The sequence below is a fragment of the Cryptomeria japonica genome, chromosome 8 (assembly GCF_030272615.1).
Source record: "Cryptomeria japonica chromosome 8, Sugi_1.0, whole genome shotgun sequence".
NCBI classification, from domain to species: Eukaryota; Viridiplantae; Streptophyta; class Pinopsida; order Cupressales; family Cupressaceae; genus Cryptomeria; species Cryptomeria japonica.
Window position 1 is genome coordinate 278,658,323 of NC_081412.1, and position 27,545 is coordinate 278,685,867.

Consider the following 27,545-nt stretch of genomic DNA (forward strand, 5'->3'; position numbering starts at 1 on the left):
GTTTATTTAGCAAGTGAAGCTAAGTTATTTTGTTGTCCAGCATTAACATTTGTGTTGGTCTATGGCCGACTCAATTGGTTCATCGTTTTTGGATCACACTCTTTTGGTCTAGATATGCATCGAAGGTTGAGTCAAGGTGTTGTTATGGTTCTTAACATGGGATGTGAAGATCCACATTGAGTCATGTTGGCATTCTACACTCTTATGAGAATAGTTGATGTTGTCATTGAAGGCAACCAACTGGCAATCATCTGTCAACCCACCAGCAGTTATCGGCACTAGCAATAGACTTCTACATACATCGGCAAGCACTTCACCGGCAGCGGCAACAATGCATACCGGCACTCAAGCCGACATGGAATAAACTTTTGTTTATTGTTTTATAATGTAATTATCTCTTGTAAAAGCCGACATGGCATATTGTAAAAGACTCATATATGTATGAGATCTTATAGGTCGTTTTGATATATGAGAGAGAGAGAGAGAGAGAGAGAGAGAGAGAGAGAGAGAGAGAGAGAGAGAGAGAGAGAGATGATATTTTGTATAAGGTGATACAGTTGACAGCGAAGGTTTTGGTTACAGACTGAGCTTAAACCAGTACTAAACCTGGCATAGTTGATGTTGATCTGAAGCATTACATTGTATTGGATTTTGATAATCCATTTTGTAAGTCAATGAGACTTCTATCTTGTTGTTGAACAGTGAGCTCTAGGCTGCTAGCCTTCCTACATGTGCAGGCCCCTCATTGTAAGTAATATTTATTCATTGGTCAGTGAGTGAATATTGTGGGTCACAAATCCCCCCCGCCCCCCCCCCCCCTCTTAGTGTCTTTGGCACTGTCATTGATTCTAACAAGTCATTTGCATTAGATAATACTTTTGGGCTGACTAGTTAACATGCTAAACTGTTTATCTACACGTTATGTTTGGTGCTGACTATTGAGGATGCATTGTTGTGTGCAGATCATTGGAATTGACTTAGGAAAAAATGTCATGATGTATTTGGGTCATCTTTATTACCTGGAGTGGACCACATTTAGTGCAATTGCTCATGGTGGCCGACTTCTTGTTATTTATGTTTATTTTATTTGTGGTTGACCTCGTTGAGAGTCTTGGTGTATAAGTTGATATAAATAGATGTGCAGATGTGTGAATGTGTGTGGATTGATTGAATGTGATGTGGAAGTCTATGTGCGAAGAAGTGCAAAAATAAGTTTGTGATGAGATTTGATGATCATATATTTTAGTATGAAAAAGTTTTGAGGCAACGAATGTGTGTGTTGTATTTGCCATGATATTGGTAGCTTGAATTAGAGGTTCGAGGATAGTTTCATGATCAAGAGATCTTATTCAACAATTTGTCATTCCTTTGTGTCTTCCAAAAGATAGTGAGTCTTTTTGGTAGCATTTGTATATTTATATCTTGTCCTGGAATCGTGTGTCTCAATCTACAAGTCCATTGTATCTTGCCCTAAGATTGCATCTTAGCCTGCAAGATGTTGATTATTTTGTAGACAACATTAAGAGGTTTATAATTCACTACTAGACATTTCTTTGAAAGTTCATTTCCATTTTCATAAAGAGGATGAAGATGGTGAGATCATAGCTTTGCTTAGAAGATCAGAAATTTCCTTCTGACATCTATGTTCATTTTCAGTCCGGCTGAGAAGGAAGTAATTAGCATGTCCTTTAGGCGAAATTTATGTACCATCTGAATTCTTCTCGAGTGGCAATGTGCAAGATAAATTTCGCTGTGTAGAAGAAAGATCTTTGGACATTACTCAAGCTCTGAATTGTTAGTTCTCTAAAGAATGAGGATTTGCTTAGAAAAAATGAGGGCTTAGTGCTGGAGAAAACATGGTGATAAAATTATAAAAATGGCGTACCCCATGAAGATCAATGCGATCTTGAAGGCCTTAGTTTCATTGTGATAAATTTAATTTGACATGTGCGACGATTTTTCCCACAATCTTTTCACTGTTTTTTTCTGTTGCACAATTAAATAACACATTAATGGATAGAAAGAAGACTATTGTTGCCACTGTCTTCTTATCCAACCTGTCCCAACCTTCATCAGACATCGCATCTGGATTCTTCGATTTCCCTTCTAGCGTAATTGAGACATCTCTCTGCATTAGCCGCTCTTCAAATTGCAACTTCCATATCCCAAAGTTCTGGCCCAAGAATTTTTCAATCCTTCACTTATCTGCATCTTCCATCTCTTCTCGATTTCATTCAGATCTGATTTCAATTGTTAATTATAAAGAGCAGTTCAAGGAAAACACAATCTCAGATTTAGCAAATAACAATTGCACAGAAAGAGAAAGACACAACACAGTGAATTACGTGGCTCACCGTTAATGGCTACATCCACAAGAAAAGCAGGCACAATATCTCTTTATTGTTTGTCGCGGCAGATATAAGGATTTTCGTCATCATAATACAGATGTTTTTTAATCTCCAAATATGTAAAGACATCAGATAAGCGAAGAACCAGGGGAAAAGAGAAACGGTCGGTGATCATGACAATCATCACAAACCTTAAGGCAATTTGTGATCCCTGGATTTGTGTTGATAAGCCCACAAGCAGTGGCCACCCCTCCTTGCGATTATCAATCGTATGTTCACCATCACTTCTCCACACCACAGCTCAAAAACTGTGCTAGGACAACACCTGACTCCATCCGCTCATACAAGCCAAAATGGCATAAATACTCTTGGCTTCAGGATGTCATCAGTCTTCTACAAGGAAGACATGAACCCTGTAGTTTACCTCAATTGAGCTGTACCCTGGTGTCTTTTGTAATCTCTTACCTTTCATCTTTCTCCTCACTTTTGCCATGTCATCCCACCTGCTAACTGCGGCATAGATGTTTGAGAGTAGTACGTAATGTCCAGCATTGTCAGGTTCTAACTGGAAAAGGCGTTCTGCCACAAGTTCTCCTAGTTGGATGTTGCAATAGATCTTGCAAGCACCAAGCAATGCCCCCCATATTCCTGCGTCAGGTTCTAATGGCATGTTTTGGATAAAGATGTGTGCCTCGTCCAATTGACCAGCACGGCCGAGAAGATCAACCATGCAAGCATAATGCTCCATACTAGGTTTGATGCAATAGTCTTGTAACATGCATTTAAAATTTTGCCAACCTTCATCCACCAGGCCTGCATGACTGCAAGTGGACAAAACACAAACAAAGGTAATTTGATCAGGTTTAACGCACATTGATCGCATTTTGCTAAAAAGTTCAAGGGCCTCCTTTGAGTATCCATGCATTCCATATGCTCCAATCATTGTATTCCACGAGACTACATCCTTTTCCACCATTTTGTCAAATAGTTTACATGCAAAATATAAAGCTCCACACTTGGTATACATATCAATAAGGGCAGTGACCACAGAAATTTCTGAATCAAATCCACTCCTGATTATGTTAGTATGGATCCATTTTCCCTGCTCTAAAGCTGCCAGATGAGCACATGCTGGAAGCACGCATGTCATTGACACAGAATCTGGTTGCACATTTGCAAGTTTCATTTCATGAAAAAGTGTCAAAGCTTTCGTGGCATGTATATTCTGAGCATAACCAGCAATCATAGCATTCCAAGAAACCACATCTCTTGTAGAAATGTTGTCAAACAATTGGCCAGCAGCTTCTATATCCCGACATTTGGCATACATATCCAGAAGTGCAGTTTGCACAGAAACATTCGAGTCAAATCCACTTCTAATAATGTATCCATGGATGCTCCTGCCTTGTCCCAAATCTTGTAAGTCGGCACATGCAGGAAGCAGGCCAATGAAAGTAATTGGATTGGGTGTGATATCTGCAAATTGCATTTCTTGAAACAATGTAAAAGCCTCATTCGCAAGCCCATTCTGGGCATACCCTGCAATCATAGCACTCCAAGAGACTACATTTTTTTCACACATGGTATCAAAAACAACTCGAGCAAGCTCTATACCCCCGCATTTGCAATACATGTCTGTAACTGCTGTCCCCACAAAAACATTTGACTCAAACCCATTTCTGATGATGTAATTATGAATCCACATGCCTAGTTGCAGATCTCCTAAAACCGAACACGCTGAAAGCAGACTCACCATAGTGATCGAATTGGGTTTCACATCCGTTAGTTTCATCTGACTAAAGAGTGCCATTACTTCTTTAAAATGACGATTTTCAGCGTACCCTGCAATCATAGCATTCCATGACATCACAGTCTTTTGTGAAAGCTTATCAAATAGTTCTCGTGCAACCTGCAGATTTCCACACCCAGCATACATTGCCACCAGGGAATTCTCTATAGAAACATCCAACTCAAGTCCATTTTGAATTACATATTCATGGATCCACTTCCCATGATTTAGGTTTCCTGAATTGATGCAAGCTGACAATACATTTACAATGGTGACGGAGTCAGGTTTCAAGTTTGTCATTAGCATCTGATGAAAGAGGTTAAGTGCCATTTCCCCACACCCATTTCGGATATAACCTGTAATCATGGCAGTCCACATGATGATATTTCTTTCATGCATTTTGTCAAACACGCGGCGAGCTTTTTCAATACTCCCACATTTGGCGTACATGTCTATAAGAGCAGTTCCGACAGAAATATCAAACCCAAATCCACTTTCAATTATGTGATTGTGAAGATGCTCACCTTTTTGCAGAAAGCCTAAATCGGCACATGCTGGGAGCACATTCACAAACGTAACTGCATTCGGCTGTACATCTGAACGCTGCATCAGATCGAATAGAAACAACGCGTCACTAGCCTGTCCATTCTGCGAATAGCCTCCGATCATAGCAGTCCATGAAATCACGTCTCTATGGAGCATTTTGTCAAACACTTGGCGAGCATCACTTACACTACCACACTTGGCATACATATCTATCAGTGCATTTCCCACGTAGATATCCGACTCGAATCCACCCCTGCCAACGTGACAATGGATCTCTTTGCCCTTTTGCAAAGCTGATAACACCGCGCACGCCCGGATTACAACGGGAAACGTTAAATAGTCGGCCTCTGTGCCTGAAGCTCGCATCTCGAAATACAGTTCAAGCGTCTGCTGCCAAAAACCTTTCCCGGCATACCCTCTTATCATTGCATTCCATAGGAACACATTTCGTTCAGGCATTTTGTTAAACACTTTCCGTGCATCACCCAAATCACCGAATTTGGCGTACATCGTTACCAGTTTGGCACCCAAAACTATGTTATGCTGAAGACCGTTGATGACAATGTGGGTATGCAGTTTTAGAAGCTGTGTAAAGCTACCGCATGCCTGGAGAAGGCAGGCACAGGCGTTGAAGCCATCATGATTCATTCTCTTCCCCCACATTTCATTGTCTTGTAATTCTGAGTTTGGGTATTGTTCAAGAACAGGAACACTGCAAATGCCATGATAAGTAGCCGCAAATGCCGATATACAACTATGTTTCTGAATGCTCGTTCTGCAACAAATATATTGATGACAACGAGCAGATTCCATGGCCGCTATTGCGGAAACCATGCCTAATACTCGTGTTAAACAAAGTAAAACAGGAAGCCATGTGTTATGAGAAAGCCACAGAAGTAGCAGCGCCTGCAATGAAATCCGAAAATGGGTGTGGTGAGCTGTTCATAAATTTGTTAACGTTCGATTCCATTGCATTATCATACTGATTGAAATGAAATGGAAGTGTTTTAATCACATTTGCAATATCTGTCAGTCTATAAACCCAAGGAATTGGAACTGAAACCGTCTGAAACAATTGACAATCCCATCAGTTTGAAATGAAATGGAAGTGTTTTAATCACATTTGCAATATCTGTCAGCCTATAAACCCAAGGAATTGGATCTGAAACCGTCTGAAACAATTGACAATCCCACCAGTTATATCTATGTTGATTTTGTTGGATTTTGATCAGGTTTCTTGTTCTTTTCTTCTCTTCTCATTTTAAAACGAGTCTCTAAAGATTTGACTTTTAGTATATATATGTAGTACCAAAAGATTTGACTTTTAGTATATATATGTAATTGTACTACATGTTATTGTATCCTTACATTTCATGATGTTAGGAAGGATTTCATTAGTGGACATAGTTTCAATTATGGTGGTGTTGAAAATGGACATAGTTTCAATTATGGTGGTGTTGAAAATGGACATAGTTTCAATAATGGTGATGTTGAAAAAAATAAACCATTATACATTTATTATTCTCATACAAAACAAGTTGTACAAACTAGGTAACTTTTTTATTTTTAAAAAATATATATATTTACAATTATAAGTCAAAACAAGTGGCTCAAAAGTCAAAATATATTGAACTTACATTTACATATACACCACTAGTGGTACATAATATGACAATATAAAACAAATATCATCTTTTTAGGATATAAGACTGCACTTCTCCTAGACATCCTTTCACCTCATGTATTTTCCTTATCCATTATTGTTACCAGCATTTGCAACAACTGGTGTAAGGCTCCCCAATAAACCAAAAAAATCATAATATAAAATTCAAAAATGAATTCATTGAAGCCATCGTATGGATCAAACATAAAACATAATATAAAATTAAATTCATGAAGTCACCGTAGAAGTCAAACATTAATTGCAGATGCAGTATGAAATGGCAGACTGTTTCCCACTTATATTCAAATTTCAAATTCAACTACCACATATCAAAGAATAAGAAGGCAAATCCAAAGACATTGTCATTACAAATTCTTAACTCTATTTTCACTAAATATCCTCTGCAATAACAGAGCTCAAACAAGCACCTTTATTCCCTGTTTACATTGAATATCCTTTGCAATATTCATAGCTCAGAAAGGCACATTCCTAGTTATTCAAGTTGGTACCTAGATGCTAATTCATGTTTTCTTACTTTTTGGAGTCAAATTTTTTATTATTATTCTTAGAGTGCAAATATATTAATAGCGGCATCACTTATTTTATAATCACCTGTGAATTACATTTGTTTCAACTGCATCTTGCATCTTATCGGTCATGTAAAGCATCAACAATATCCATTTTTTATTCATTTTATAATCTCGTGCTATTATTTTGTCCTTGTTGTGTGTGTGTGTGCAACACATAACAGTATATCACAAACATATATGCATTTCATTTTACTGTCAAATGATGATCTATATGGCTTGAGGGTTTCATTCAAATGATATTTTTCTTTGAATACATAATGCATTTACATGCATATATACATAATGCATATACATACATACATACATATATAATGCATATAAATTTATATATGCATATACATACATGCATACATACATACACACATAATTTGATATTCAATGATGGATTTTGGCTCCTTCTTACTTGCATTTTGCTTTATTTTTTCAACATTTTTGTTAATGGCATTGAGGGTATCATTTCAATGATCTCTCTCACTTTATAATGCATAAATCATTACACAAAATGTCAAAATGATAGATTAATGTCTGATTTTATTTGAAACCCCTCAATTTCAATCATGAAATTTAATGGGATTATTGTTATGTCATTGAGGGTTTCATTTCAATTATCTTTGTCACTTTACAATGCCAAAATCATTACACAAAATGCCAAAAAGATAGATTATTATTTGCTTTTCTTCAAACCCCTGATTTTTACTCTAACATTTAGCTGACATATTATTAGTGTCTCAAAATATTTAGCATGTATACCATTTATAGAGAATTAGAGTTGTTGTCACAACACATAGTAAAAAGAGGAGTATCAATCTGTGGGTAGTACCTCCCATCATTGATCAACATAAATAAACATTACATCAATTGCAACATGGTCAAGGGACAAGGAAATTCCTACACCAAAATCCCACATACATTGCATATCCCCTTTAGAAAATAGGTCAGGATTAGACACATAAAACACATTAATTGGGCCAAAATTATCCTTCATCACACAATGCTTGAAAATGGACCAGACTTTCTACATCTTCTCTTCCTTACCCTCCTTATTCAAATTAAATATTGTCCCAAATATCTAGAAATATTGCTCATTTGGATATCATTCAAAGCTTTAGAAACAGATGGCCACTTATCTTTAACAATCAACTTCCTCCCAACCTTTCCTGTCACATCCAAGGAGCCAACCATTTGGGCAAGTGGAGTGAAAAACTCTAGAAATATCTCCATCGTGCACATGTTTACCACATGCATAACACCCTTTTAACACTAGCAAGATTGCCTTCCTAACCTTATAATCGTCACAATTAGAGAGCCTTTTGCATTGGTTTTTAGTGCTTTCATCACACTTAAAATTTGAACCACATATATAGTTTTCATTCTTTCCCAAAGAGATAGACTTTTGCAACTTGCACAAATAGTCAATTGTCACAATTTCAAACACCTGCATGTCTATATATCTTCCATTGATGTTGTGGACTGGGTTTTAGGCATCAATAAAACACGACATATATGTATGCATATCTATACCTTCCATTTGATGTTGTCCACATTATATATGCATATGTATATGTATACATATGAATATACATACATTAACTAATTTTAGTAAATAATACAACAAACATATGTCCAAAATTCACCAAAATAAGATGTTTCTAGGGCTTAGTTAATATTTCAAATGCATACCAACCAAGATATTGTTGGCAATTGACACTCAATTGGTTGGTTTCACTATGTTGTCATTGATGGCAACATGGTATCTTATTTCGGCTTCATGTTTTTGTTCACTTGTGTAGTGACGGGCACTTCACAGACACTTCACTGGCACCGGACCGCAAGGATAGAAGGATTTCTTTGGTTACCGGCAATGGAGGCCAACATGGTTTATAATATTGTTATCGGTATTGGAGACCAAAATCTCTTGGATCCGGCATCGACAATTGATTTTGATATTCATGTATTATGTTATTTAGCCGACATGTAATTTGATATTGTAATTATCTTTGTAAGCCGACATAAGGCATGATAAATTGTATAGGGTATATAGGTTAGTTTTGATAGACCATTTTGACATGACAATAACATCGATCATTATGCAAATATGTAATTGGAAGGAGATGCAAAATATATCAAAGAGATTATGTATGTGAGGATATTTATGTAAGGGTTATTCTAGTTGTAAAGCGGAAAATCGAACCCTAGGTGTTCCCCCCCCACTCCAAGGAGAGAGAAAGGAGGTCACTAGGGTTGACGGTTTTCACTTAGGAAAGACTTTACATTCAAAGGAGGGGTTGAAGCCCACAAGATCCAATCCCACACAATGCAAGACTGGATTCTAAATGAGTTTCAAGGGTGGAGACATCAAGGATACCCTCCTTTGTAAAGAATGTAGATAGAAGGATTGAATTAGGACTGTAGGTGAAAGTAAGAAAGATTAGCTTGCAGACAGAAATAGAAACATGGGATGAAGCTGCGAACCTGGAATTAGCAGTAAAATGTCGAGACGGTGCTGTCCTGCAAATTTGAGTGAAAGTTGACGGGACGATGGCGCCCGGAGTGCACACGGTCCTCCGAAAAATCCGCGAAACGAAGGGGGATCTATTCGTCTCTGCACAAGGATTCCAGATCTTCAATTACAGTCGCGTACCTGCAACCTACACACAGAAAAGAGAGGACGATTAGGGGGTTAAGGATGAGGGGTTTGCCTTTAGGTCAAACCCCGGTTTTGGAATTAACCAAGAAATGAGAATGCTATAAATGTAAATGTTTGTAATGTAAACAAGTACTGATACCTTGTTGTAAGAATGTTTGTATTCTTACATGCGAAGGTGTAATAATGTTGTATGTTGTAAGTTGTAAGTGATCTCCTCTTCAATGGTTGAATCCTTGTCTTGAATGCAACACCTAGCCTTGAATGGAGACCTAGAATGCCCAATTGCTTGAAGGAATGCTTGAATGTTTGAATGTTTGTCTATCGCTTCCGCCTTTTTGCACACATATGTCCTCTTCCCTTTTGAGAGAGGAAAATGTAGTTCATATACTTGTCAATTAGGGTTAGGAGACTGATTTTTTCGACCTTAGGCCGACCTAGAAAGATTATTTTCCAATTTGCAACTTGAAGACCCGATGTCCAACAAGAGACCGGGCCCAAAATAGGGCCAGGGACCAGGGCGCTGGGCGCCATGGTCCTGGGGGACCAAGGTGTTGGGCGTCATGGTCCTGAAGGACCAGGGCGCTGGGCGCCATGGTCCCACCTCCCAGGACAGCAAGGTGCAAGGAAGGATCAGGCCAAGGTGTAGAAAGATGCAGTTTTTGGTGTCGAAAACAGGTTTCGGGGTCTCCATTCAGGTTCAACGTTGCGCCGCCATCGTGAAGACCCAATGCAGTCGAAATTGCAAGTGTCGCAATTTTAGGACGCTACATTTAGCCCCCACTTTAGCAGGAGTATAAGCATACGCCCATACTTCCGGTAAAGTACAAGGAAACAACTTTGAAAGACTTTCACCATGTCAAGGAGGCAAGATACACCAAGCCCCCAGTGGACTAAGGGTCTTACGACTTCGATTGACAAAGTAAAAGGGAAGATCACGAGGGAGAACCATGACTGTCAGTAGTAAGGTTCCCTCACTATGAGTCATGCAAGAAAAACCAAAAATTTTCAAGGCAAAGCTAAGTTCGCCAAGAAATTTTTAGGAATCTCGAAGAGATATGGACAGAGTGTATGCCCCCTATGTTAAAGCGATCGCACACGGCTCATCGGGGGTGATTGCTTTAAGGTAGTGATACGTATAAGAAATGAGAAGGGAAAGGAGCACGTTATCACAAGGATTTAGCCCCCAAGTGTGAGATAAACCCAAGGATAATAGACACAAAGCACAAGGTGACTTCGCTTTCCTTAGGGTCAGTATGCTGTATGATAATTCATGTATATCATATGTATGTATGCATATTTGTTCTTCATTCCCCAATTAAGGAAGGTCACCTAGAAGAAGGGAACACATGTGTCTTTTGAGTCAACATGAGAGAGACCAAAATAGATCTTAATGCTGTGCATCGTCCTCAAGTAGACAACACTAAGGACAACAAATAGAAGAATGATAATAACACATAGAAGAAGTAACAAAAGAGATCAAGAGAGGAGGAGAGAGTCTGCTATGCTAATGAACTAGTCTAGCACGTCATCTACCCCCCGATCTTGCTGATCAATATTTCGGGAAGGTAGGAAACATGCTAGAGGAGGAACATCCAACACAGCAGATGGAGCTATCACAAGATCCAAACAAGGGCTATGTTCATGTTCCAAGCCACGTTGTTCTTGTCTAGGAGCTAGGATAAGTGCTTTAGAAAATTCGTTAGATAAATGGTTATCAACATCAACATATTCATATTCATTATTAGAATGAAGAGGAGTAACATTTTCATCATGAATAACATTTTCATCTATATCATCATCAAGATTTATAAAAATAGGATCTTTAACTCGCACAGGATCAAGACTGTCATGCATCTTATGTTTAGGAGATTTTGGCTCAATTTCCGGCTGAGGAGAAAATGGAATAATACTAGCTGAAGGTGTTTGTGGGGATTGCAAAGTTTGAGAAGCAGCTGTCTGAGCTCTAAGACGACGCTTTCGTCGGCGTTCACATGTAGAACGATTTCGTCTAGTCTTAGTAGGAAGTTGAGAAGATTGAGGAGGAGGAATGTTCTCATCCTTATCACTTGGGTGTTTGGGTTGTGGTCTCTTAGGTTGGACAATAGGAGAAGAGGAAGGTCTCTTCTCTTTATAAGAGGAAGGAGGAGGAACTGCTCCATACAGAGGAGGAATGTTTGGTTTAGGAAGGAGACCAAGTCCATCATGACGAGGAGGCATAGGTCTACTTTTAGAAAGTTTATTAGGCATAGACATAGTCACATCCATGGGGATGGGTTGGGAATCTTCTTGAGGGAAGACATTAGTTTTATCTTTCAAAGGAAGAACTTCCTTCTCAAGAATGATAGGAATATCAAGTTTGGGTGTTCTAGGTTCACTTAGAGATAGGATCATATCTGTTTTCCACTTTTGATAAGATTTAAAAAGATGATCACTTCGCGGTGGAAAGATTGGAATTGTTTAGGCCAAAAATAATCAATAGGAATGCTAGAAATTCTTTCAAATGGTTTAAAGAGACTATGATTGATAGTAACAACTTCACCATTATGGGGAAATTTCAAACACTTGTGAATAGGAGAAGCAATAGCTTTCATGGAAGATAGCCAAGGATAGCCTAGCTTCACACGAAATTGTTCGGATGATGGAATAATAGCAAAGGTCACATCAAGGGATTTGTTATGGACCTCAATAGGTAATGTAATAGAACCAATTGCAGGAGAAGAAAATGCATCAAATAGTTTCACAACCACATTTGTTTTGTCATAGATCACTTGATTCATTTGCAAAGTAAAAAGAAATTCTTCAGTAACAACATTAACCATACAAGAAGGATCAATAAGCACTCCACGACAAGGTGTATTTTTAACTTTTGCAACTATATATAAAGGACCATCAGGTGCCCTGATAGTTTCACTGGAATCAAATGTGATGGAAGGCTCTTTAGGGATTTTCTACTGCTCTACAAAGTTAATCACATTTGGAGTCATAGACACAAGACCATCGGGAGAGAAAGAGGAATCTTTAGTCTCAATCACATTAGAGGTTGTAGCATCGTAAATTGTACGCACTTGCTAGGGTGGTACAATTTCACACCTAGTTTAGCACCCGCCTTGGCACATTTTGCATTTTGCATTGCATTTCCCCTTTAGCACTTAATTAGTCAAATTAATTAGGTCTAAGGTTCTATTTTATCATCTCCTATATCATAAAGTTGGGCCCTTTTCATTAAAGTGTGCCCCTTTCATTTTATTCTTCCAATACATCATTTAATCAAAAACCCTAATTAGGTCCTATTTTGAACTTGGGGGCTTGATTTCGGGGGTCAAAACATCTCGAAATCAGCTGTAACTTCGGGATTCTCTCTAAAATCATCATATCCGACGGCCCTGAAAATTTGGTGAAAAGTCGTCGAGACCATGGCGCCCGGAGTGCAACATGGTCCGGGACATTTTTCTCGAAATTTTAGGAGCGCGATCCAATCATAAAATAAAGCTTAACCCCAAGAAATTGGCGGGAGATTCAATCTCTAGGTCGGCCAAAAGACAAAATTATGACCTAGGGTTTCATATATAAGAGCTCTCTTTCTTCATTGGAAAGGATCCGATTTTCGTTTTCAGGACCTCATATGCAGCGAAAGAGCAGATCTTGGAAGACTTCAATAACATTCAACATCCATCCATCAAGAATTTATCAAATCCATTCATCCATTTAGGGCTTGGAAGACATTGAAGAACAATAGGAGATTACCGACTGAAGATTGGCTTGTACCTCTCCCTTGGGGGTTGGGTATGATTTCATGTTGTTTTCATGTCTTTGCATAAGCTTCAATATATCCTTTATTCATGCTTTAGATCACTTTGCATCTTGATTTAGAGCATTTACATTATCATTTACAAGCAATTAGGGTTTACTTTCTAGGTTGCTCTAGTTTGCTTTCTTGCATTTAAGGACCTTGCACACACACTAGGTCTGCACACACAATACATTTTACAATACAACTTGGCTATTCGTGGAGGTAGAAATCACCGAAGCGGGGGTTTGACTAAGGCAAAACCCTTTATAGCCGCCCAAACATCTTTTCAGATATAAGTGCAGGTTTCGGGACTCGGACGACGCCGCAGGTTGCAGATCCGGGAATAGCAGGTCAAGATAGCACTCCACACCAAGTTTCAGAGCAGAAGACCAAGACAGGGGCATGGGGCGCCCTGGTCCTGCCAGGACAGGGGCGCTAGGCGCCCTGGTCCCTAGGACAAGGGCGCTGGGCGCCCTGGTCCTCCTGACAGACAGCATTTTCAGCATTTTTGACAGCTTTTCCAGAGTGCAAAACAGCAGTTTCAGGGGCAGAATCAGGACAGTGGCGCCCGCGCCCCCGTCCCGAACATTTTCACTTAGATTTTGACTCCGGGTACGCATTTGTATTCTTGTCTTGTCCTTGTGTTTACAGCTTTCCATTGTTTAAGTTCAATTCTGCAATCTTGTTATTAGTTCATACTTGCACTTTGGGGTTAGTAGTTGAACTTGCATCATTCTATCTATCATTTGCAACAAAGGAATAGAAATCCTAATAGGTAGCCCGTGGCTCTCTCTTCCACAAAAAGAAGTAGCCAATTGTGTGATACCTCTAGGCTCTTTCGTATTCCACAAGTGTGTGATTGAAAGTGAGATTAGGGCATGTTTGCTTAGTGTCACTTTTTCCCCCACACATTTTGGTGAACCCGACGTGAATCTATCATTGCTTCCTCTTGCATTGCATTTGTTAGATCTAGATCTAGATTTAGTGTGTTTTCATTTCATTTTCATTAAAAAGAAAAAAAAAAAAAGTGTTTTTCTTTGCATTGTGTGTTTAAATTTTATGCAATTTCAAAATGTCAGATTTTTATTTGCAAGATGTTCCTATTTGTGATGATTATGAGTTAGATGAAGCTTTAGATGAATTTTTGAAACCTAAATATACCAAACCTTCTTTTTACCAAAAACTCATAAACATTGTTACTATGCCATTTCGTTGTGATGAGAAAGATAAGTCGAATGATTCCTCTCAAGGGTACATTCCTATCAACTCTTCCACTAAATCTAGTAGCATGGTTGTTTTCAATGATCCCCTCTATGAAGAGATATCTCCTTTTGAATCAAAAGATAAACCTTTTAATAGATATGATCATGCTTTGTTGAATGATGCCCTTGATGCCTTTCTGTCTCCTAAAAAACACTCCCTTCATGAGGATCCTTTTGTGCAAGAAGATGACATTATCCCTACATTTCCTAGTGATGGCCTTTCCTTTTCCAACAAAATTCCCACTAGAGATGATGAATTCATGGTAAATGCTTACCCTTCTCCTAAAGTTTGTCTTATCCATAAGCATCCCTTAGAGAAAGAAGATGAAATAAAAAGCAATTTCCTTAATTCTCTCTCCCCTAAAGATCATATTGAACATATTTTGAGGAAAGAGGATGAGTTTAACACATCTATTGATGCTTTCCCTCCTAAGGATGAGGAATTAATAAACAATGTTATCTCCTCTCCCGAAATTGACAATACTTCAAACATTCCTTTCAACAACCTCACTATTTGGGATGAACCATTAGAAGAAGGTATAGATTATTCTCTACCCCTAGCCAAAGGGGATGAAATAAAGATTGAAAACTCCCTTGATAGTTTCTCACCTTCCTTGAATCTCAATTATTCTCCCTCTAAAAATAAAGCATCTCCCTCTCCTCAACTTGGTTCTACTCATAAGGAAACCCTAGTTCAAAGAAAGATGGTTAACATTTCTTTCAAAGATCTCCCTCTCAAAAGTGAGACTTTAGAGAGTAGTATTGATCCTTCTCCTAGAGAGTTTATTCCCCATGTAGATCCTGTGATGATAAAGGATGATATGACCTTTCCTAGTATTACTCTTCCTACTAGAACATCAATGCCTATCCCTTGTCTCTCTCCTAAAATTGATTTGATCCGTGATAAGATTTTAGTGCAAGAGAAGACTATCAATAATTCTTCCAACACTTTTGTTCATTCCTCTAAACCATCCTCAATCAATTTGATACATGTGAATGAGACACCTAACAAACCTCTCTTCACTGTCCAAGGTGCTTGTCCTTCTCAAAATTCTCAACCTTTAAATAAGCCTATCTTAGTGTTTCAAGGTGGTTATGCTAATGATTCTTTTTGCACTCCTAAGAAACATGTTATTACTGTGCAAGGAGGTTATTCCTCTAAGAGCCCTTATGAGTATGCTAAGCAATTGACTAGAGAGAGTTATCATGCGGTTGCCCATACTTATAATACTAGAAACAATAGGCAACCTAATCCTCCTCTAGTTATCCCAACTTCACTTCCTCCTTCCCAACCTATTCTTCCTCAAGCTCCACGTATTTCACAAGTTCTTGGTAAGGAATATGATCTCATAGAACAACTTAAAGCTACCCCTGCTAAGATATCCCTTTGGGATTTGATCCAAGCTTCTTCCGCTCATCATGGAATGTTACAAGATGCCTTGAAAGATTTGAATGTTCCTCCACCTAATACATCTAGTAATATAGGGTCTTTGGTTAACTCTGTGATGAATCCTAAAGCTCAAATTGTGTTTACTCAAGATGAGTTGCCTACTAGTGAAATTCAACATCAATATGATCCCTTGATGATTGTGGTTATCATAAATGACACTGCTATAAGACGAACATTAGTAGATAATGGCTCTGGCCTTAATGTGTGTAGCATTAATCTATTGCATAAGATGAATGTGGATACATCCCTTATTGAGCTTGACTCTCGTCCCATTCGAGGCTTTGATAATGTGGCTAAGACTTCATTAGGTATTATCACCTTACCCATCACAGTAGGACCTGTTACTGTGCCTACTCCTATCCATGTTATGTCGGGAAATCTAACATACAACTTGTTATTAGGGAGACCTTGGATTCACAGTATGAAAGCTGTCCCCTCTACATTGCATAGACAAGTTAAATTTATTTATAACAATAAGACATATACCTTGATAGGTGATACTAATCTTCAGGCTTGTTTGCAAACATCTACTTCCAAAGGGAGTTGTTCTAAATCTTCCTCTTCTAATGATGACTCTTTAAACAAGATACCTATGGATGGATCATCACCCTCTGATAATCAAGAAGATTCTTCTCAACTTGAATCCACACATGAAAAGGCTTTTGATCCTAAGAAGGTTCTCGCAGATGACGATTGGGGATCTCTTGACTTTAATCCCACCTTTGTAGGTGAGTATAGGGTTCCTCCTAGAGAGTTTAAAGTTAAAAAGAAGGAAGAAACTAAAAATCAATCAATCTTACCTGAACCTATGAGCAATAATTTTGTGGCCGCTTCTCAAACTTCTTCTCCTCACACCTCTAATTATGAAGAGTTTGATTCTTTGTCTTATGAAAAACCACCTTCTCTTCTTGAAATGGCTGATCGTTATGGTCGTGGTTTTCGCATTTTGGCTAAGAGTGGCTATAGTGGAAATGGTTGTGGCGCAAATGAACAAGGGATAAAAGTTCCTCTAGAGACTAATTTTCACAATTATGCCTTTGGACTCGGCTATAATCCCTGCAAACGTACCAAAGCATCTAAAAGACCATCTCTCAATGTGAATGCTATATTTAGTAGTGATGATGATCTCACTTCAACTAAATCATCTTCTACTTCTATCAACTCTCATTCCCCTCATAAGGAAATCTTGGCAATGAACAAATCTCTTTATGAATCCCCTCAAATTTCTAAATCCACTTATGAATCTTTATCTCCTATTCATCATAAAGTCCTTTCCTCTAGGGATAAGGCTCTAATAAATTACACTCATCCCTCTTCTAAGATTTCATGTGACTTTTCTTCTTCAATCTTTATCATTTTATACATGTTCTTGATCTCACTTATAGTTGAGCATTTAACATGTCATATTCAAATACCTCATTTAGTCTATCATGTCTTTAAATAACATTAATGGCTATTATGTTGCTCATCATTATGTGACATTGGTAGCTCATTTACTGGGGGCTCATTGTCATTTATGATGGTACAATTTCAAGTGCAATCATATTTTTTTGAAGCAACATAATAGCCTAATTTTCTTGTTCCTATGGGGACAAGAATGATTTCATACATCTCTTCTTTTGCTTATGTCCAAATCTCTCCCTAGAAGATTGTGTAAGTCCTTCTCATTGTCCTTATCCTTGGGAGGCAATGATCTTTCCTTATTTTTATCTAAGGATCCACTTTTTCCTATTTTGTGGATGGTGTGGACTTTATTACTTGATGTTATGCCTTGTACGCATTTGTTGTTGTTTGTTCAAGGATTCTCTCTTACAAGAGGTGTAAGTCCTTGACTACAACCTCTTTTGCACTTGGTAAAATACAACCATAGCGAATTCACTCTCCTAATTGGGTTAAAAAGAGCGTCATCCTTCATTAAGAATCACTTTCACCTCGCAAAGGAAGGAAGTATTGCATTCTTATTCTCTTCTTTGTCTTATTCTAGAAGATGTTATATTTGTCTAAGACAATTGCTCTCAGGGATAGGTGTCTTTTGTACAAAGATCTCTTCTCCTCTAAGGATCTCCTTTACACATATTACAAGATATCCCTTTTCAACTATCTTATCCTTGCCTAAAGAGTGCAAAACTCTCTTGCTTGGATCTATGACATTGTTGCATTTTTGGGGTATCTTCTTTTGTGATGAAGGTAGGTATCCTTGTTCTACTTTGCTTATGACATAAACATTATACTTCTTGAGCAATGGGTCATTCTCGAAACCAGAGCACAGACTCTTAGAGCGAGATGTATGCAAGGTGATTATTCTCGGAACCAGAGCACAGACTCTTAGAGCGAGATGTCACGCTTTTGTACTATACATATACAGGTTGTAGCATACTCGGGCATAGACTCCTATGAGGTGCTTCTAACCTCCCTTACACACACATGCACGAGGTTGAGTGGAACTAGCGGCATAAGGCTAGACTTTCTCACTCTCCTCCCTTACATGGATCACCTAGACAGACTCTAGGGGCTAGTTTTCCATGTCCTTTTTCACATGGATCACCTAGACAAGATCTAGGGGCGAGAAGTTCGTGTTTTTCTCTCTCACTATTCTTCTCATGGATCACCAATGTGTGTATTCATGCTTTTCTCCTTTCTTTTCTTCTCTTTGCGTTTTGTTTCCATTTACATCCTTCATCTTGTGTTAGAGAACTCTCAAAACCTCACACTCTTTGTTGTGTCGGAATTGAGATTTAGTCCTCTTTCTTACCAAATGATTCTCCATTAGTTTTTGATCTCATATCAAATCTTCTTGTGAGCATTTGTCATCAATATTCTTTAACAATTCGAAGTGGTAAACATGATACCCTGTTTCAACTCACTAAAATTAGCAAGCCGAAACAGGGGGGGGCATATAGCTACCCTCAAATTTTCATCACCTTCCTTAGTAAGCATTAGGTGATTTTGTGATCTAACGTGTGTTTTGTAGGGTGCGGTTCCTAACTGTGTACTGCAGATACCGCTGGGGGCTTCGTTCGACAGACTTATGGATATATCCTTTTTCAAATAATGTTTACTTTTCTGTACTTTAGCTTGCATATGCACGTAGTGTTCATATGACCGCTAAAGTGGGGGCTAAATGTAGCATCATAAATTGTACGCACTTGCTAGGGTGGTACAATTTCACACCTAGTTTAGCACCCGCCTTGGCACATTTTGCATTTTGCATTGCATTTCCCCTTTAGCACTTAATTAGTCAAATTAATTAGGTCTAAGGTTCTATTTTATCATCTCCTATATCATAAAGTTGGGCCCTTTTCATTAAAGTGTGCCCCTTTCATTTTATTCTTCCAATACATCATTTAATCAAAAACCCTAATTAGGTCCTATTTTGAACTTGGGGGCTTGATTTCGGGGGTCAAAACATCTCGAAATCAGCTGTAACTTCGGGATTCTCTCTAAAATCATCATATCCGACGGCCCTGAAAATTTGGTGAAAAGTTGTCGGGACCATGGCGCCCGGAGTGCAACATGGTCCCGGACATTTTTCCCAAAATTTTAGGAGCGCAATCCAATCATAAAATAAAGCTTAACCCCAAGAAATTGGCGGGAGATTCAATCTCTAGGTCGGCCAAAAGATGAAATTATGACCTAGGGTTTCATATATAAGAGCTCTCTTTCTTCATTGGAAAGGATCCGATTTTCGTTTTCAGGACCTCATATGCAGCGAAAGAGCAGATCTTGGAAGACTTCAATAACATTCAACATCCATCCATCAAGCATTTATCAAATCCATTCATCCATTTAGGGCTTGGAAGACATTGAAGAACAATAGGAGATTACCGACTGAAGATTGGCTTGTACCTCTCCCTTGGGGGTTGGGTATGATTTCATGTTGTTTTCATGTCTTTGCATAAGCTTCAATATATCCTTTATTCATGCTTTAGATCACTTTGCATCTTGATTTAGAGCATTTACATTATCATTTACAAGCAATTAGGGTTTACTTTCTAGGTTGCTCTAGTTTGCTTTCTTGCATTTAAGGACCTTGCACACACACTAGGTCTGCACACACAATACATTTTACAATACAACTTGGCTATTCGTGGAGGTGGAAATCACCGAAGCGGGGGTTTGACTAAGGCAAAACCCTATATAGCCGCCCAAACATCTTTTCAGATATAAGTGCAGGTTTTGGGACTCGGACGACGCCGCAGGTTGCAGATCCGGGAATAGAAGGTCAAGATAGCACTCCACACCAAGTTTCAGAGCAGAAGACCAGGACAGGGGCGCTAGGCGCCCTGGTCCCTGGGACAGGGGCGCTGGGCGCCCTGGTCCTCCTGACAGACAGCATTTTCAGCATTTTTGACAGCTTTTCCAGAGTGCAAAACAGCAGTTTCAGGGGCAGAATCAGGACAGTGGTGCCCGCGCCCCCGTCCCGAACATTTTCACTCAGATTTTGACTCCGAGTACGCATTTGTATTCTTGTCTTGTCCTTGTGTTTACATCTTTCCATTGTTTAAGTTCAATTCTGCAATCTTGTTATTAGTTCATACTTGCACTTTGGGGTTAGTAGTTGAACTTGCATCATTCTATCTATCATTTGCAACAAAGGAATAGAAATCCTAATAGGTAGCCCGTGGCTCTCTCTTCCACAAAAAGAAGTAGCCAATTGTGTGATACCTCTAGGCTCTTTCGTATTCCACAAGTGTGTGATTGAAAGTGAGATTAGGGCATGTTTGCTTAGTGTCACTTTTTCCCCCACACAGAGGTATGAGAAGGTAATGGATCAGTAAAAATCTTAAGATTTTGGTTAGGAGGAGCTACAGATGTGTTGCCTTTATCATTCATTCCTGAAACAGAGATAGTATTATTATCAATCAGATCTTGAATTTTACCCTTTAAAGCAAAACATTTTTCAGTATCATGCCTAGGTTGACGATGAAATTGACAAAAAGATTTGTTATCAAAATAGGGTGACTTCACCTTTGTAGGATCTATTTGCTTTATAGGAGGGAGAGTAAGCACATTTTGTTCCAATAACTTATTCATAATACTATGCAATGATTCATTCAAAGGAGTAAACTCTCTTGCTTTCTTGAAAAACTTAGAAATAGGAGGCACACCTGATGCTGCATTCATATTGTTGTTGATGATGTTTTCATTGAACTTGATGGATTCTCTGTTCGGTTTAAACTTCCCAAATGATTGTTGACTACTATCACCCTTATCACTCGGAGCCATAGGATTTGCTTGTTCCATTTGGCTCACAGTCAGTTGATAATTGTGAAGAGTTGCGCACAACTGTTGGAAAGAAGTAAACTCAGAAAACAAAAGTTTTTCTCTAATATCTTTTTGTAAATTAGAAATAAAGATCATTTGAATATCATTGTCAGGTACTAGAAAAGAAATTTGAGCATACAAATGTTTATATCTACCAATAAAATCAGTCACTTTCTCTTTAACACCTTATTTACAATGCATTAAATCAATCAAAGTAACTTTAAGACCTATATTGTTTTGAAATTGTTGAATAAAAGCATTTGCAAGTTGTTGAAAAGAAGTAATAGAATAGGAAGGCAACGAGCAATACCATTGTAGGGCCTTATCTCTTAATGTTCTAGTAAACATTTTTGCAAGCAACCTTTGGTCATGAGCAAAATCGGTACATATTGTTTGAAAGGTCTTAACATGTGTTAGAGGATCTCCTTTACCATTATAAAGCTCCAACTACGGGATTTCAACATGCTTAGGGGGAATAGCTCGAACAATGTCAAGAGAAAGTGGGCTCGCAACATCAAATGTGGGCACACTAATCTTAGATTGATTCATAGAGGCAATTTGTTGTTGTAAAGAAGAGACAGTTTGTGCAAGATTGTTAATGGTTGCTTCAGTCGAAGAGTTCATATTAGACGTGTTAGATTGTGATGGAGGTATTATGTTATTGAAAGAAGGTATTGATTGAGAGTAAGGTGGCGGGACACTATGATAGTTAGTCATAGGAGATGATTGGAAAGGAAGAACACTACAAGGAGGAATGGAATGATTAAACGAATTGCCCCCTTGCGCCATGTTCATTTGTGGAGATGTAATAGGAACACTCATTGAAGGAATGAATGAAGAAGTCGGATTGAATGAAGGAAGAGGGTTGATTGAAGAAGAAGGATTGCCCCCATGACTGGTGATCATAGGCGGAATGTCTTGTATTGAAGTAGTCATTATGTTTGATGTAAAAGTAGGTATACTAGCAATAGAAGTTGTTAAAGGAATAGAATGATTGACGTAAGTAGGAGGTTGTGTAAAACCTAAAGTTTCGGCACAACTCTTCATAGGCATCACATTTGAATCCACGATGTGTGCAATACCATGCAAAATATCAATTCCATTCTTATCACTTTCAACCATACGTTTTAGACCCTCAATTAATGAAAGAGCTTGACTATCGGGGTATTCTTGAGACATCCATTGCTGAAAATCATCGAATTGGTTATCCAATTTCGAAAGTTGTTCTACAGAAACCTCATGGAGAGCTTCTTCATCATTAAGAGGATTAGAGGAATTACCCGTGTCCTTGTTAAAAAGGCCATTCAAATTAGCTTCCATTTCCTCAGTAATTAAACCTTGGAAAGACTTAATTATAAGGCTTCGTCTAACGGGAATAGTGTAAGTAGGGCTTATTGTTGTAAAAATCATGCACTAGAGAGAGAGGGAAGATTTTGAATTTTGAATTTATTTTCGAATTTAGAGGTAGCAAATTTCACTAAAATCAGCCAATCTCCTGGATTTAAGCTGTTAAATGAAATCAAGACAATCTCCCGAAATTTTAGAAAAAATGTTGGGGACCGTGGCGAACGGAGTGCACTCGGTCCTCGCAACTTTTTCCGAAATTTTCAGAGATGAAAGTTATGATGATTTTAAAGCTAATCTGAAAAAATTGAGTGATTTTACGATCTGTAGATAGGCCAAATTAAAGTTGCAATCTCAAAATTGAACCCCACCAAGATTGTTGAAAAATGCAAAATTTGAATTTTGAAAAAGAGAGGGAAACTGAAATTTTGAATTTTATGAATTTAGAGGGAATACTAAAGGCAATGCAAGCTTTGAAATTTAACAGTTGACTCAATTTCACGCAAAATTCAATTTTGGAAGCGAAAATCAAAGTTGTTGCAATTAAACACTTAATTGCAAAAGTCACAAATTGCAAAAATTTAAATAAAGAACTGAAACTTCGAATGAATGCCAACACACTTTTTAGATTTAGGACAGTAAGAAATGCAATTTTAACACAAAATTTCAATTTCAACAATTTTTGAATGATTAGAAGCCTTAATTCAAGCAATCACTAGACCAACTTTGACTTTAATTTTGAAAGTGTTAGAATTGATGAAATCAGTCAAGATTCTGGATTCTAGCAGAAAAATACAGTAAGATCTAGCTCCTGAAATTTCAGAAAAAATGTCAGGGACGATGGCGCTCGGGGTGCACACGGTCCTCACAACTTTTTTCAAAATTTTTAGGGATGAGAGATATTATGATTTTGTTAAGGAATCCAAAGTTATAGCCGATTTGGAGGTGTTTTGATCAGTGAAATCGTCGGTCAAAGGTTGAATCAAGAGGGCTTTAAAAATTAGGGTTTTGACACTTAACCACTTAATTTTCAAAATTAAAGCACAAATATGAATTGACAATAGAAGGGTAGATCTGAAACAAGCATTAACAATTACACATTTCACAAGCTCAATTACTAAAAAGAAAATTTAGGGTTTTTATGCAATTAACCTCTAAAATTTGCAAAAGATCAAACATGGAAATGTAATTAAGGAATCTAATTTTTCAGATCTAACCATGAATAATCAGAATTAGGATGTTCACGTCGGGTTCACCAAAATGTAAAGCGGAAAATCGAACCCTAGGTGTTCCCCCCCCACTCCAAGGAGAGAGAAAGGAGGTCACTAGGGTTGACGGTTTTCACTTAGGAAAGACTTTACATTCAAAGGAGGGGTTGAAGCCCACAAGATCCAATCCCACACAATGCAAGACTGGATTCTAAATGAGTTTCAAAGGTGGAGACATCAAGGATACCCTCCTTTGTAAAGAATGTAGACAGAAGGATTGAATTAGGAGTGTAGGTGAAAGTAAGAAAGATTAGCTTGTAGATAGAAATAGAAACATGGGATGAAGCTGCGAACCTGGAATTAGCAGTAAAATGTCAAGATAGTGCTGTCCTGCAAATTTGAGCGAAAGTTGACAGGACGATGGCGCCCGGAGTGCACACGGTCCTCCGAAAAATCCGTGAAACGAAGGGGGATTTGTTCGTCTCTGCACAAGGATTCCAGATCTTCAATTATAGCCACGTACCTGCAACCTACACACAGAAAAGAGAGGACGATTGGGGGGTTAGGGATGAGGGGTTTGCCTTTAGGTCAAACCCCAGTTTTGGAACTAACCAAGAAATGAGAATGCTGTAAATGTAAATGTTTGTAATGTAAACAAGTACTGATACCTTGTTGTAAGAATGTTTGTATTCTTACATGTGAAGGTGTAATAATGTTGTATGTTGTAAGTTGTAAGTGATCTCCTCTTCAATGGTTGAATCCTTGTCTTGAATGCAACACCTAGCCTTGAATGGAGACCTAGAATGCCCAATTGCTTGAAGGAATGCTTGAATGTTTGAATGTTTGAATGTTTGTCTATCACTTCTGCCTTTTTGCACACATATGTCCTCTTCCCTTTTGAGAGGGGAAAAAGTAGTTTATATACTTGTCAATTAGGGTTAGGAGACTGATTTTTTCAACCTTAGGCCGACCTAGAAAGATTATTTTCCAATTTGCAACTTGAAGACCCGATGTCCAACAAGAGACCGGGCCCAAAATAGGGCCAGGGACTAGGGCGCTGGGCGCCATGGTCCTGGGGGACCAAGGCACTGGGCGCCATGGTCCTGAAGGACCAGGGCGCTGGGCGCCATGGTCCCACCTCCCAGGACAGCAGGGTGCAAGGAAGGATTAGGCCAAGGTGCAGAAAGATGCAGTTTTTGGTGTCGAAAAAAGGTTTCGGGGTCTCCATTCAGGTTCAACGTTGCGCCGCCATCGTGAAGACCCAAATGCAGTCGAAATTGCAAGTGTCACAATTTTAGGACGCTACACTAGTAAAGGATTTAGGGTTTCAGACCAGAACAGATAGAGCTTAAATAGGAACTGTATTCTGGCATAGAAGATGTTATCTTAACAGTTCAACACTTCTCTGGATTATAGTCTAGATTTATATGTCGTCAGTGAGGCTCCTTTTGTGATTGAGCAGTGTGCTCTAGGCTGTAAGCCTTCCTGCAAGTGCAGGCCCCTCATTTTTTGTAATATATCTTCATATGGCCAGTGGATTTATATTGTGGGTCACAAATCCCACCATGGTTTTTCCTCTTTGAGGTTTTCCACATATAATTTTGTGTGTTATGATTCTCATTTATGTGATTGTCTTATTGGTTTCTTTACTTCTTTCAATTTTGTATGTACAGGTATACCGGTTTATGTATGCAAGTTTTAATAAGGCTAAAATTGATCATTCTGGTATAACATTGATTTACCACCACCCCCCCCCCCCCACCGCCCTCTTAGTGTTATTGGTTTCCAACAATATGTGCATGTCAATGGTGGACGTAAAAGGGTGGTCACATACTTAAATGGCCACACACTCCTAATATTAAAGTGACAAATGTGAGTAGACCCATATGGATAAACACTCAAAATTAGGTTTATTTAATATTGTAACTAGTTTTCTTAGAGTTCTTATTGCTCCTTGCACACATATATATCATTGTATATTACACTATATGTGTGCAAGTTTTGTGAAATCATGACATGAGGTAAAAAGGGAAACACTTCAAGAGGAAGGTCACAAGGAAGGTGGAGAGTTAGAGTCACTCGTGGGGTGCACTTTACTAAGGAAGCAAGTACAAAGCCTAGTGTTCAACAAGAGCCTATTGGTCAACAAGAGCCTATTGCTGAACAAGATCCTATTGCTGAACAAAAGCCACCCGTTCAAAATATTATTGAACATGTTAGTGATTCATCTAATGTGCAACAACCCTTGCATGTTCCCCATAGAAAGTGGTCATTAGATGAGATGAAAAGAACACTAAAATTTGTAGAAGACAATAACATGTTGATTAGAGCGTCATCAATCAACTATGGTATTCTCATTACCACTTTGAGGTCGTGGATGATGGGAACTACAAGTACAAAGACAAGGGGGCCACGTACCATCTTATCTATAGAGGAGGAGGTTGAAGTTGTCCAATGGTACAAGGACATCATTGAGATTGGCCATCAACTGCAGATCAACCAATTTCAATCTAGTGTTGCCCAAATTTCTTTAAATAGAACCAATCCCTTCAGAAATGGGATGCCTGAGAGATCATGGTAGGTAGGTTTTTGATAGAGGCACCCTGATTTGACAATCAAAATAGCTGAATGAGTGGACACTGATAGAGAAATCATGACACAACCTTCAATTGTCGCGTCATTTTATGATAACCTCAACAACCTTTACAACTTGCACCACTATGGTTCAAGAAGAATTTGAAACTACGATGAGACTGGCCTGCAAGTTGGTAGAAACTATGGCATGAGAATCATTGCCAAATTGGGGCAAAGATGTGTACCACACCTCATATCAAAGCGTAGAGAGTGGATAACAATTTTGGCATGTGTTAGTGCATGTGGGGCAAGTATTCCTGGCTTTTAGTTGTTCAAATCTAAGAGGCACGTGCAAAACTACATTGTGAATTGTGATCCAAAGGCATGCATGGTATTCCAAGAACATGCTTGGATGACAAAGGATCTATTTCTTAATGGGTTACAACATTTTGCAACTTCTATCTTTGGAGGGGTTTCGCCAACTAATATGGCCCTTCTTATCTTTGACGGTCATGGTAGCCACGTGGCCTTCAAGATAATTGAAGAGGCAAGGAATTTAGGAATTGACTTTCTAAGACTACTTGCTCATACCAAACACAATCTACTATTAGGATAACCAGTGAACAAATGAGAGGGGGGGGAGGTGAATCAGTTGTTAATAGATTATGAAACTTTAAGCACACAAAACCTTTTATCTGAATGCATAAACCAAAAAGTGGAATAGTAGATATATCAATTAAGCACAGACATAAACCATAAACCAAATACCATGCATCCACAACACATAACATCAATATTTATACGTGGAAAACCCAATAAAGGGAAAAACCACGATGGGAAGCCTACCCATAGTCAGATAATACTTCTGCAGTATGTGATTACAATAAGGGGTCTGCACATGCAGGAAGACGGACAACGTAGAGCGCATTGATCATCACAAAGGAGCCTCACTGACTACAAAAGAAATTCACACTACAATCCGGAAATAAGAATTAACTGCAAGAATAACATCTCCTATGCTTGAGTATAGTTCTGGTTAAGCTCAATATCGGAGGTCTAAAACCTCTTA

The 27,545-nt window shown here is 38.5% G+C and overlaps 1 protein-coding gene across 1 annotated transcript; it reads right to left on the bottom strand.

Annotated features, from left to right (window-relative positions):
* Nucleotides 1–1,869: 1,869 nt before the first annotated feature.
* Nucleotides 1,870–5,928, bottom strand: LOC131070580 (pentatricopeptide repeat-containing protein At2g39620). Its single transcript, XM_059210106.1, has one exon. The coding sequence runs from the start codon at nucleotides 5,515–5,517 to the stop codon at nucleotides 2,734–2,736; it is 2,784 nt and encodes a 927-aa protein (XP_059066089.1). The 5' UTR covers nucleotides 5,518–5,928; the 3' UTR covers nucleotides 1,870–2,733.
* Nucleotides 5,929–27,545: the final 21,617 nt, after the last annotated feature.